The sequence below is a fragment of the Amblyomma maculatum genome, chromosome 7 (assembly GCF_055883805.1).
Source record: "Amblyomma maculatum isolate TAMU_Amacu chromosome 7, ASM5588380v1, whole genome shotgun sequence".
Classification (NCBI taxonomy): Eukaryota; Metazoa; Arthropoda; class Arachnida; order Ixodida; family Ixodidae; genus Amblyomma; species Amblyomma maculatum.
In genome coordinates this window covers 30,234,085-30,248,206 of record NC_139350.1, presented here as the reverse complement: position 1 = coordinate 30,248,206, position 14,122 = coordinate 30,234,085, and the positions used below count along the sequence as shown (strand labels likewise).

The following is a 14,122-nucleotide window of genomic DNA, read 5'->3' as shown; positions in this document are numbered from 1 at the left end:
CAACACAGATAATATATGGCAACATCTTTATCAATAGCATTTACAATAGTACTGCATAATCTGAACACTTGTTTGCAAGCTGCTAACCCCCGTCGAGTTATAATTTCTTAAGGTATACAAATGTCTGACGCTTGGTTTGCCAAAAACAAAGTGAAGCAACTGTTGTCGACGCCCAGTGGCTGCTTGTGAAACAAAGACGCCCTTGATGTTGGCCGGTTTCTTGCCTTTATTTACGTTAAGAGACACATCTCGACACCGCTAAAAGCAACAAGACAGTCTCAACACAGACAATATATGACACCATTATCAATAGTGTAAAAACTTACAGAACTTCGTTTGGTGAACAAGCATTAGCTAATAGACTACCCCGACTGCTTAACAACTTAGCACAAAGCAATACCTGTCTTCCCAGGGCTGCACGTCGGAATTTGTTTCAGTACTTTTTCCATTCAATAGAACGGTTTTGTTCATGTCTGATTTAACCTGTTTTTTTTTTTTTTTGTTTTTTTACTCGCCGTAAGTGTGGGCTTCTATCTGCTTGTTTTCGTTGTGTACCTTGCGTTGATAACTGTAAACTGACATGAGCTGTATTTATTATCTCAATGTTTCCTCACCCTTTTTTTTTTCTCACCATAAGTGTGGGCTTCTATCTGCTTGTTTTCATTGTGTACTTTGCGTTCATAACTGTACACTGACAAAAGCTGTATTTATTATTTCAATGTTTCCTTACCTTGTGTTTAAATTCACATGACATGTGCTTTTTATAAATGCCTGACTACTGTGGTGCTGCCAAAGCGGGGTCCCGTGGCTGTGTCAAGCTGTCAAACGGCAGCTTTTACACCGGGCTCCCGCCATCATTTGTACCAGGATGGCAAATAATTTGAATTGAATTGAATAGCATTCACAATAGTACTGCCTGATCTGAACACTTGTTTGCAGGCTGGCTGACCCTCTTCGTGTTATAATTTCTTAAGGAATACAGATGTCTGACGCTTGGTTTGCCAAAAACAAAGTGAAGGAACTGTTGTCGACGCCCAATGGTTGCTTGTGAAACAAAGATGCCCTTGCTGTTGGCCTGTTTCTAGCCTTTATTTAGGTTAAGAGACACATCTCGACACGGCTAAAAGCAACAAGACACTCTCAACACAGACAATATATGACAAGTATCAATAGCATTCACAATAGTACTGCGTGATCTGAACACTTGTTTGCAAGCTGGCTAACCCCGTTGAGTTATAATTTCTAAAGTTACACAAATATCTGATGCTTGGTTTGCCAAAAGCAAAGTGAAGGAACTGTTGTCAACGCCAGTGGCTGCTTATGAAACAAAGATGCTCTTGCTGTTGGCTGTTTCTAACATTTATTTAGGTTAAGAGACACATCTCAACATGGCTAAAAGCAACAAGACACTCTCAACATGGACAATATATGACAACCTCTTTCTCAATAGCATTCACAGTATTACTGCGTGACGTGAACACTTGTTTGCAACCTGGTTAACCCTCGTCGAGCTATAATTTCTAAAGTTATACAAATGTCTGGCGCTAGGTTTTCCAAAAACAAAGTGATCATACTGATGTTGACGTCCAGTGGTTGCCTGTGAAACAAAGGTGCGCTTGCTGTTGGCCAATTTGCAGCCTAATTTTAGGGCAATAAGCCTCTTTCAATTAACACATGACTCTAAGCCATTGTCCTTGTCAGTTTTATACATTGTCTATCCATGATAAATGTTACAAGTGGGCATAAATATTGTAGGCAAGGGACTCTACGACTACTCATGGTAGAGAAAAGAGATTCTATTCTATACAGCCAATTTGCTAGCTTTTATATAACTGGGACACTTTGATATGACTTGATAACAAACCAGTCACAATGCATAACATCAGTTTCAAAGCACTATTATTTACATCACTTAATGCCGCTTTTCGAAGGAGGTGAAAAGCACGGTGCCCATGTGCTGTGCGATGTCAGTGCACGTTAAAGAACCCCAGGTGGTCGAAATTTCCTGAGTCCTCCACTGCGGCGTCTCTCATAGCCTGAGTCGCTTTGGGACGTTAAACCCCAAAAACGAAACCAAACCAAACCAATTAGAAGGCTGAATAATAAATATTGCAACTGAAAATTTGTATTTTAAATGTTACTGTTTTCAAATTACATTTCACTGCATCTTGAGTTAAAAGAACAAGCGTTTGAGTTTTTTCGAGTAATGTAAACTCAACTGAAATCGAAAATGAAAGACAAACGCAATATTGTTCAAATTTACCCCGTCACGAACATGTAGGAAGTGAGCACATACTTGAACATTGAAAGAAAAGTATTCTTTTCTGTTCCTGAACACTTCGGCATCGTCACCTCTGGGACTCTTGATGCGGACGTGGGTACAATCCAGACACCCTGCCACTCCAGGAAAACCTCCCATCCTGTAAAGTTCCCGCATAACTTGCAGGGCTTCCGTGAACTCTGGGAGCTTTACGAGGGCTGGAAACAGTCTGCCCGCTATCATTGTTGTGACGCGCTCAACATTTTGAGATACCGTGGGCTGTGAAATGTTGACCAGGTCTCCAATGACTACCTGGAAGGTTCCGGCGCCTTAAGGCCGCTGTACGGTTGCTTTTTTGACCCGCTCCGCATGCATGCGGCCCGCACGTTTTCTGCCTCAAGCGGACGGGGTGCGGAAAGGGTGTTGTACGATCGTTTTGCTGACTGCCGGTCAGCTGGACGGTTCCAGCATCCCGATTGGCGCGTTCGGGCGTCGCCTTCTGTCCAATACCATCATTCTCCAACTGCTGCGTGACCACCGCGGAGCTCTCATAGAGAAAGAGATTGGTAAAGAGCGGACACTCCCATAGGGCCCAGCGGCCCATTTGACTGTAGTGCACCAAGCGGCCGGCGGCAACTACTTCCGGTCTTGCTGAAAGGCGCGCGATTTGAATGCTAGCCATGCGCTGCGCCCTTCCCTGCCCTTTTGGCACATTATTTTGGCTTTAAATAATCTGCTAGTGTTTTTATTTTCAGCATGCATAACAACAGGAAAAATAGATTACCAGTTCTCTAAACTGGCCATCAACGCAGCTGCGCCACAGCCTTTGCAAAACAGTATTGCAGAAAAGACGCCAAGTGATTTGTGAAATGAATTTATTTTGCTGCATATAAAACACGAGATGCAACAGATGTAGACGGATGCATTGACAATACTTGACACACATTAGGCGATGTGCACAATACAGAAAAATAAAAATACACAAGGTGAGAAACAGCACTTAGGTAGAGACAAAAAATAGCATAACTGATTTCCGAATTATTGCAAATAATATGTAACAAAACAGGCATTATACATAAACTACACAGTCCCAGTAGTGGCTACCTTAGCAAGGGTAACTTATATTGTCCAGGGCAGAGAGGAGTACTGACGCTTGAGGGAAGGCCACACCATTCACTCGGCGCATCTGCCGTGCTTCGGCTGCAGTCCGTGGGTCCATGCAGTGCTGTTGGAAAAGGAATGAACATGATGCAGAAGGTTGCAATGTAATGTAAGGCCACTGCACCGCGCACACATCTGTGCATGTGGGTGGGTACTGAAAACTTTGTGAGCAGCAGTTATGGTCCAGAACAGAAAAGCTGTCATTCGTAAAATTGATACAAAAGCTACTCTTGCAACGTAGAGGTCAGGAAATGCAGGCTAACCTAACCTATCTGAAAATGCATTTCTACAGAGCGTGAAATAACAGCCACTAATCTAACGATATTCCTCAAGAGCACTGAACAGCTGAAGCAATGAAGCTTGCCGCATAATAAAACATTTTTCACTTTAACGTTGTCCCGTTGAATGTAACGCGACACCACGCAAAACTAGCCGTTCGCAAAACCGCGGCTTGGCCTCACCGCGGCCGGCGAGCCATATTGGCGAGCGCCTTGTCATGCCTGTTGGCTGCCCTTCACGTGCGACTTTGTGAAGCGCAGACCGCCGTACTGAGCTAAACTGCCTGAAATACTGCGTAGTTTAACAAGAAAGTCAAGAATGAAACGTCTCTCACTTTACCGTTGCTCTGCTAAACGCGACACTTAGCAAAACTATAGCCGTTCGGCAAACTGCGTCAGCATGGCCGGCGAACACGCCATTTTGGCGCAACGGCGTGCCTTGGTGCCTTCACATGCCACTTTGTCAAGCGTGACGAGCTAAACTGTTCGAAATGAAGCTGCTTCCCGGGAAAACAACATATTACACCTCGCCGTGGTTGGGAACCGCCAGAGTTACGGCGTAACGAACTGCGCCTGAACAGCCGGCGCGCCTGTGCATGAGCTGCGAAACTCATTGGCACCGGCCGGCATGGTCAGCGTAAACTGCTTGAAATGCAGCGTAGTTAAGCAAAAAACGTTGCTCACCTTGCCGTCGTTTCCAACTCCCGTCGTTTCGCGCAGCAGCCCACGAGAGGTCTGTGCCGCACAAGCGCGGCGAGGCACGAGCACGCAACCGCTCCCTTCGACAACTTCTTGTCGTCTGCTAGTGCTCCGGCGCTCCGGCGGGCTACCGCTGCAGCGAGTGCCGTCGCGCGCGCGTCCGCGCATGCGCACGTTGGTGCCGCCATCCATCAATCGGCGGCAGCGCAAAAAGTCGCGCGTCATTTCCTGGGGCCAGTTTTCGCCGAGTGACCGCTCTTTACCAATCTCTTTCTCTATGGAGCTCTTCCGCGTCTTCCTTTCTAGCGTGCTGCATCTCGGCTGTGTCGGAATCGCCATGGCGTGTTTTTTGTCGAGGCTTTTGGTGTGATCGATGGCTCTCGTCAGCTACCACATGAGTAGCAGATCAGCAGAGCGCCTGACTACCTACATGGCCGCCAGTAGCGATGTCGGTTGGTCTTTAGTTGCTCAGTTCATCGCCGCCGACGTAATCCACCAGCAGCAACGTAAAAGGCGTAAGCCTACAAAACGTCTTTTGAGAGATCGGCGTCGACTCGGCGAGTATTTTACGTTGGTGCGGGACATGAGAAGCGGAGACGGCACAGACTTCTTCCAGTACTTCCGCATGTCTGTGGAAAGGTAAGTAGTACATGTTCATATCATCCTTGCCTGTATTTCGTGAATTTCTTGAGCGCAGTACGCCGAAGCAGGTAGTGTGCTCGCGTCAGGGAAGCATGAGATGGGAAGTGCGTTTTCATCCGTCACAGCATAGAGCGTGTAAAAACTTTATTACTAAGTTTGTTTTACTCATAACTATGAAAGAGACTGGGAATGCAAACGCGGTTACATTTGTGCATTATTAACCTCAACGAAGCCTTTCAACGAAGCGAGCCAAAGGCGCGAAAGTGCTCGTCAATGAAAAAAATAAAGTATGGACATCAATTTCTTGCCTAGTTGGTTCTATTATTATTGTTTTTTTGTGTGTGTGTTTTTTTGCCTCAGCTTCGCGGTAATTACCTAGGCTCACCCGATACGAAGGAGTACGGCCAACATCACGTTCATGAATTTCTCAGTCAGTAAAAAGCATGAACTAATTTTAATTTTACCCGTGGCCGCTGTAGCATATCGCCCATGTTACTCAGCATACATGCATCTGCCGTGCTTTTTTGCGTGCAGGAAACGTGGGGTTGTCTAACTCATTTTATTCAATAGACAAGTGTTTCATTATGCTGTTGTTATTGTGCAGGTTTGACAGTCTCCTAGAGTTAGACCTCTGATTGAGCCAATGGCCTCAATGGTCAGTTTGTCAGCTGGGGAGAAGCTGGCATTCACATTAAGGTAAGCGTGTTTTTTTTTTTTTTTTTTTTTTTTTTTTTTACAGTCCAGTGACGTGTAGGTAGCATATACCATGTGCAGGTGTATGCAATGCTGTCATCTGTTTAAGGTGCATCCACATTTTAAGCTCTTTAGTTATTGTACCGCAGGTATGAAAAACAATGTATTGTTTACTTGTAATTCACAGTGCACAGCGCCTCATGGGTTTTCTTGTTCTACTTGTGTGCATAGTGACAGCTGTACTAGTAAGCTTTTTAAGTGCTTATGGTTAGCTCCTGCATGTAATCATCCTTTCAGCATTTCAACATCTGCTCAGTCAAGAAGGCTATAATGTCATTTTGGATTATACTAACTTTTTATTGTGGCTGTAAACATTCCTTTACATTTGTGGTCAATTCTATATTGTCAAGTATTGCCATGTCTAGTACACCACGTGCTTTTCGTGAGATCTCCCAGTTTGTTTCTTGATTGCACATACGTTATTTTACAAACAATGCAAGACATCCATCGACCAGTGCTAAGTAGAAATGTGAAAATATGTTAGAATATTGTGAATATTTGCTTCACTGTTTAGCTTGCTGTCAGTATTTTGTAGTCGAGTGGTTCCAAAGCTGCTAAGAGGAAATGCTGAACGCTGACAAAATTTCACAGCAGAATAATGCTGCAGCAATTATAGTAATCAGCAAACGCAGAAAAGTAGTCAGCTCCCCTGATTTATCTTATTATCTTAGGCTAAAAAAAGGTATAAAAATTTCAGGCCACCATATCATGCTGAACTAATATTTAAGCATACTTCTAGCAGTATGTTGACCATGGCCTATTGACACAAAGGGCTCCCAGCTGCAAAGAAAACATGTAGACTTGCTTGAATTTTGATTTAGGTGTGATGATCCTAAGTAAATTACATCTCCATAGCTTGATTGCATGCCTTGAATGTCAGAGTCTATTGATGACTTTTTTTGCAAACATACTGCAATTTTTTATGCATGGCTCGTCCAACATTGAATATGTAGATACTGAATACAAGGAAAACAAAAGGCCATATATTTACATAGCATGTAAAGAGACTGTGTAAGTCTAAAAAACAGTCCGATAATAAAATATCTCATGACAGTGCATTGCAAATTTGCGTTGTCGTAAGGGAGCAACAGGTCTTGATACTGTTATTTCAATGTAAGGTGGTGGAAAACTAATATTTATGGATTTTGAGTCCTCTTTTGGGGACTTACATGCATCCAGCACATTTACGTTACTTCCTTTTATAAGGTTTCACACTCAAATGTCCATACATTAATTTCCTTTGGATCCTCGTTGATCAGATATTTAGATGCCCAACCATATAGTGAGAATCTGCACTTTTATATTTACCAAATGTAAAGCTGTATACATTTTGCTGGCTTTTTACAAGGCACATGATTCCATTTCTCGTGTATTAATATTGGCAGAGCATATCACGTATCATGGGCCTAGCTCACATTCTCGAGCTTATGGATGGGTGAGATAATGTTAGTATTTGCATCAACCAAGCATTCAGTGAAAAACTGAAAGCTAGAATACATGTCATAATCTTTTGACTTCTATAATCTGAGTCGTTTTGGGACGTTTAAACCCTACAAACCGAAACCAAACAGTACAAGTGAACAAGAGCTCAGTGGCCTGGCTCGGTACTGAGGAAACTCATTGCCAAAGTGCCTCTGACTTCAGGTATTGCAGCAAGTGTGTTCCGAGATTTGTTTGCATGTTCCCTTGTTTAGTTAATAGAAACATTAGTGGTGTGAATGCCAGTGGCACTGCACTTGTGTTCAAAGTAGGCACAACCTATACGAAAGAAAAATACCACTGCCAAGCCTTGCATAGTCTCGTTCTTCGACTACTGCTCCTTGCCCTCAAGGACTTTTATGACATCAGATCAGCTCTGAGATATGAAGCAAAGGGGGCAGGTGTAGTAAGACGCCGACTACGCGGATTCTTTTATTACAGCTAATGATTGGTTGCTGATGTAGTGATCTGCTGACTAATAGAATAATAATTCCAAAATTCTTCGTGCTTGTACTAAGTACTTCATTCTTAATCAAAGAGTGGTTCCATGCCTATGTATTGCCTGTTTGAGATTGTGCTTGCATTTCATGCTTTTCAACAATATGAACTAGTATCTCACCACCATATCAGCTCGGTGATGGACACTTACTCCTGAACTCAAGGATTTGTATTTGATCCAGGCTGTGGTGCCTACTTTTCAATTGAGGCAAAAAGCAAGGCGCCTGTGTACATTGCAATGTTAGCGCACTTTAACGAGCCCCAGGTAGTCAAAATTTTCGGACCCTCCTAACCTAGCAGCATCCCTCATAACCTTGGTTCACTTTGCAACGTTAAACCCGGAAAGCAAATTATAAACTGCTTCACTGAATGACACCTGTGCCTAAAAGTTTGTTCCATGTACAAATAGTACTTTGCATTGGTCCTACTCACTGGGTTTCCTATTTTTGCAGGTACCTGGCACACGGTTCCACATTGAGGATTATAGCAAAGTCGTACAGGATCTCCGACTCTATAGCAGGCCGTATTGTGAGGCAAACATGCATTGCCTTGTGGCAAGTTCTTCAGCCCTTGTATCTCCCAGAGCCAACCACAGCTGACTGGAGACGAATAGCTTTTGAATTTGAAGACCTTTGTAATTTTCCAAATTGTATTGGGGCAACTGATGGGAAGCACATTAAGATAGAGGCGCCTGTTAACTCTGGAACAGTGTTCCACAACTACATGGGTGGCTTCAGCACAGTTCTACTTGCTGTGTGTGATGCCAGATATCAATTCATTAAAGTAGACATTGGGGAATGCGGTTCTCGTGGGGATGCTGGCCTCTTCAACAGCTGTGAACTGGGGAATTCAGAGCGGGCTCTTGGTCCATACCAGAACCAAGGCTGCTCCCAGGCACCTCTGTAGAACTTCCTTATGTCATAGTTGGGGATGAGGCCTTCCCACTGTCTTCAAATCTCATGAGACCCTTCCCAGGAGCAAGCCTGAACTCAGAAAGGAGGATTTTTAACTATAGGCTATGTCGAGCAAGGCGTATCATAGAGAATGCCTTTGGTATTTTGGCTAACCGGTGGAGGATCCTTCGTCAGGAAATCAGGGCCTCTACAAAAACGGTGGATGCAATAGCATGGGCCACTGTGCTTTTGCATAACTACCTGAGGACACTTGATGACGAAGAGGACACCATTTTTCAGTATTGTTCCCCAGCAGATGTTGACAGGGTGGGAGAGGATGGGCGAGTAATTGATGGTGAATGGAGAGCTGATGAGCGCACAGGTCTTGGCTTTACACCTGTTCGCAGGTGCAGCAGCAACAACTATGGAGCTCAGGCAAAGGCAGTGCGAGAAAAGTTCGTGCAGTACCTTCTCTCTCAAGCTGGACGTGTGTCATGGCAGGACAAAGTACTTGATGCTGGCATTGTACTTCCAAAATAGCAAGTTACATTTACCTTGAACGTGAACATGGTGTAGCCATTGTCGAATTCCGGCCTACATTTTATTCAATAGGCATTTTCAGGTTTGCTCGGTTAGCTCACGTTAAAGCTAGACAAAAGAATTGAGACCTGGCCCACAGCTTGCACTACAGTGAGTGGTTTCCTGAAACTGGTTCATGTGCTGCATTTAGGAATTCAAGCAATTTCCGGTTTGCAGTGGCAGCACAGCGCTAGGACGCGACATGTGTTGACCATTTTTATGCGGGGTGAAAATCTCTTGAATGCCTAACAGTGCTGCTGTTCTGCTGCTGCTACCAGGTTCTGGTCTGCATCTGGTTCAGCGGGCCCTCTCATAGCGGTCCGTTTGATCCAGGCCAGCTGGTGACTTTTCATGTACTGGCATGGCACCACAGTTCGCACTGCATTGTGAATGGCTTCCTGCAACTGGTCCGTGTGCTGCATTTAGGAATTCAAGCAATTCCCGGCTTGCAGTGGCAGCCCAGCGCTAGGACGCAACATGTGTTGACCATTTGTATGCTGGGTGAAAATCTCTTGAATGCCTAACAGTGCTGCTGTTCTGCTGCTGCTACCAGGTTCTGGTCTGCATCTGGTTCAGCGGGCCCTCTCATAGCGGTCCGTTTGATCCAGGCCAGCTGGTGACTTTTCATGTACTGGCATGGCACCACAGTTCGCACTGCATTGTGAATGGCTTCCTGCAACTGGTCCGTGTGCTGCATTTAGGAATTCAAGCAATTCCCGGCTTGCAGTGGCAGCCCAGCGCTAGGACGCAACATGTGTTGACCATTTGTATGCTGGGTGAAAATCTCTTGAATGCCTAACAGTGCTGCTGTTCTGCTGCTGCTACCAGGTTCTGGTCTGCATCTGGTTCAGCGGGCCCTCTCATAGCGGTCCGTTTGATCCAGGCCAGCTGGTGACTTTTCATGTACTGGCATGGCACCACAGCTCGCACTGCATTGTGAGTGGCTTCCTGCAACTGGTCCGTGTGCTGCATTTAGGAATTCAAGCAATTCCCGGCTTGCAGTGGCAGCCCAGCGCTAGGACGCAACATGTGTTGACCATTTGTATGCTGGGTGAAAATCTCTTGAATGCCTAAGAGTGCTGCTGTTCTGCTGCCGCTGCCAGGTTCTGGTCTGCATCTGGTTCAGCGGGCCCTCTCATAGCGGTCTGTTTGATCCAGGCCCAGACCAGCCAGTGACATTTTATGTACTGGCTTCGCTTCAGAGCTCTCACTGTGCTGCGCTCGTGTAACTGTGTGGCCTTTGCCATTTATAGCAGCTTCTTCATTTATTTTTCTTTCATTCCTTTGCCTGTTTGTGCTTGTGGTTTTCTGTTTTTGTTCTGTTTCTTTTCAGGTGACTTCAGACTTGTCCAAAAGGCAGCTGTGAAGTTTACAGGGGCGTTGCAGCCTGCAGTGCAGTCATGTGCATATCCTAACCGGATATATATATATATATATATCCGGTTAGTGAACATATATACCCAAGCAAGCGGAGGGGAGGACAGCCGTCGATGTAGCTTAGTTGGAAGAGCACTGAACACGACATTCGGAGGTCGTGGGTTCGACTCCCACCATCGGCGCATTGTTTTTCCTTCCGCTTTGCATTTAATGCTCTTTATTCCAGTAATCAACACACGACAACATTCCCGTAAAAGTCAACAGTATGAATAATAAAAAAAAAAAAAGTTTGCCTTGCACTCTGAGACTGTTCGCTCCTTTAATGCTATATATATATATATATATATATATGGTGATGAAGGAAGTTGTCAAGCAAATCGACGACTGATATAGGTATATCTATATATATATATATATAATATTGCATGCAAGCTAGACCATAAGCATTCATACAGCATATGTACACACATATACCGATTGTTATGTGGCGGTATATATAGTTACTGGCAAATAAGGAAATTATGTGCAGTTCACTACACACTGCGTGCTTCCTGCAGTATGTTCTAGCTGCTGACCCAAATTTGCTCTACGGGGCTCATTGTGCTGCTGTATGAAACAGTGATATTTCTGGCTTTACAGTGATATTTCTGGCCTTTTCTTGACAAGTAAAAATAGTAAGGGTGAATGTAATGGTGATTCTCTTTTCAAAACCACAAGGTAGTAGATAACGTTGCTAATTACTAAGTGGTGTCATTACCTTTTATAACTAAAAGTTTCAGAAGGGATTTTGGTTGCTGACTAGTAACATTTTCAACCTAATATAGCTTCTTTTGTTCTTAGTTTGCTTTTCGAAGAACACAAGCATCAGAAACTTGGAAAAGGCCATGTTGAAGTTGGGCGAAAGAGCATCGAGGAAAAAGAAGGGCAGCTGTGGCTTGCATCTTTCACTGGCATCCTTTGCTGTGTATTGAAGTTTGCCTCTTTTCATTTTATTTAACTCTGTATGCATTCTTGTCTGTGTGCAATTCGCCAAGTAACTGGGGGACTATTAGCAAGACACACTTTGAGGCCAATGTATGATGATGTGGGTGATTATAAAGTGTGCATTACAAGTACACATACAAACTGCTTCCTGTACTTTGTCCTGTCATCACCTTGGGTAAATTTCAAAGATCTTGATGCAAGTGCACTGTAGGGATACCCTGGTGGCTAAACAAAAGAGGAAACTGTGTGAGGAGAAAGGAAAATAACAAGAATTGCTTCCCTGTACAGTGGCATTTATTCTTTCCTACTGACCTTGTCCTTTAGCAGTATTTTTTTGCCAGCACCACAGGACATATGTTAATGTGTTGTGCAAAAGTATTCACGGCAGGTTAAGTCGACTTATTTTGCAATCAACAATTTCTGTTCCATGCAAAGCAGTGTTGTAATCGTCTTGCAGCTTTTCCAGAGAAATGCCCTTCTTGAGTCCCACAGTTTCAAAACACACAGCTTCACTCTTTGTCTCATTTCCATAACTAAAGAAAAAGTTCACATATACAGCTATGCCTCGTTAACACAGACCCTGTTAATATGGACGTGAACGACTCTTAATACGAGCAGTTTTCCTGCAGATGAAATTTTCAATGCATTTACACTTCATTGACATGGAAGTTTGGTACTTGGACAATAAACAAGAGCCTATTGGAGCCTTGTGACCCATGTATTCTTCATTAATATGCACGGCAATGCTTGCAAACAAAATTGGCACTGTGGTAGCAAGGTTTATATTGTAGAGTGTGAGGTCTTTCAAGGCTCTTTCGTTTCAGTAGGAAAGTAAAACAGAATGAATCACATCGGCTGTTACTCTGTGAAACTTTCATCATACCGTTCCACTGTGGACAATATTTTGTGAACCCATGAACTGTGAGGCACATTGAATCCTTCCGATCACTACTGCCTGCTCCCAAATCACTTCTCACCTAGGCACAGTTCGCTTGCCTTGGGATCACCATGGTGTGTTTTTGTTGTGCTCATGGGGTCTCGTCAGCTACAAATTAGTAGCGCTTAAGTAGAGTTCTTGAGTGCTTACATGGCCACCACCGTAAATTTGAATCGGCCTTTGCTCGCACGGTTCGTAGCTGCCACCACATTGTCCACTTTTCTGATTTTTCTAGTATGCCTTCGCTGATTTATCTAGATGTTTCTACGCCGAATTTAAGTTGAGCACTGTCAAATGAACGCGCATTCATAGTTCGACGACCGATGAGCACGATTGCTACTATAGACGAAGCCGTTTTGCTTTACTGTTTTGTGGGTGCAAGTCAGCCCAATAAAGAGCTATTAGTTGCAAAAGTAGCACGCACCGGTCCCATTGATGGCAAGGTGTATGAGTGCAGTGAGGATAAAAGACAAGAATCTGCATTGGCGACAATCACCAGGCGTTAAAATCATGAATGCTGAAAGAAACATTCAAAAAGGAATGATATGACGGTTTGGGCATGTATACAATACAGAAAAGAGCTACAAAAAAAAATCTAGTGGAGCCTGAACCAGCGCAACCCGGGAAAGATAACAATTATGGAAGATCTACCAATGATTAGCCTCAAACCAATGCAAGCTCTCTTTTGCCTTCCACTACATTCCCCTAAAGGAAAATTAAAATGAAATATGTGACAGATGTGTGAAAAGGAAATGGAGACTCAAGGTGTTACCTGAAGAGAAAAACAGCTCACTCACAACTGATTGAATTCTTGGATGCAGTTCAGTGCTGTAACATGCAAACTAAAGCATGAGGATTTCGGCATGAAACATGTATAGCTATTGGCAATTTCTATGTGGGAATAGAGCCAGGGGAATTAGTTCCCATGACGGCAAAAGTATTTACATTAGCTGCAGTTTGCCATGTTGTTACTACATGTTTGTTGCACAGGGCTCTCTTTGGGCTGCTGCTTTATGAAAGCATTGATGTTGGTTAAATGCAGTTTATTTTAATATGAGAAATGTTTGTGCAATAAAACACATTATTTTAATCCTAGAGTTCCTGAAATCAATACTTAGTATATTGTGTGATGTACTTAAAACAGAAGGTGGCTGTGACATTAAAACAACTAAAAGAGAAAAAACAAACAAACAAAAGACTATGCAGTGTGTTATATACCAGGTGTACTAGCTTTCAGAAAATCTATGTGCCCTAGCTCAGTGAAATAATCCAGCTGTGGGCTGTTGAAAGTTGCCTGGCCTAGGCTGGTGTTTCATTATTTAACCTTAAAATGATTAAGGCTATATAGTTAACATTTAAATTATTGGTTTCAAGAACAATTAGTATCAATAAGCAAGTAGAAAACTGTTTTCCAAAACAGCTGACAGAAATGTTTGCACTAAGGTGCCTTCTATTTTGCATAACTTTTTTTTTCTCTGTCTTGAACGGCAACAAACCCAACAAATAAAGTGTCTGCATGACAGCAATTCCTCTTCAATGTCCTTAAACGTGGCTCGGACAACAAAATTGGCTTTTGTCAGAA

General features: G+C 43.5%; 1 protein-coding gene across 1 annotated transcript; it reads left to right on the top strand.

Annotated features, from left to right (window-relative positions):
• Positions 1-4,860: 4,860 nt before the first annotated feature.
• Positions 4,861-9,448, top strand: LOC146182880 (uncharacterized). The gene is made up of 3 exons (XM_084608965.1): positions 4,861-5,037; positions 5,645-5,736; positions 8,223-9,448. The coding sequence occupies exons 2-3, from the start codon at positions 5,684-5,686 to the stop codon at positions 8,674-8,676; spliced, it is 507 nt and encodes a 168-aa protein (XP_084465091.1). The 5' UTR covers positions 4,861-5,037; positions 5,645-5,683; the 3' UTR covers positions 8,677-9,448.
• The last annotated feature ends 4,674 nt before the right edge of the window (positions 9,449-14,122 follow it).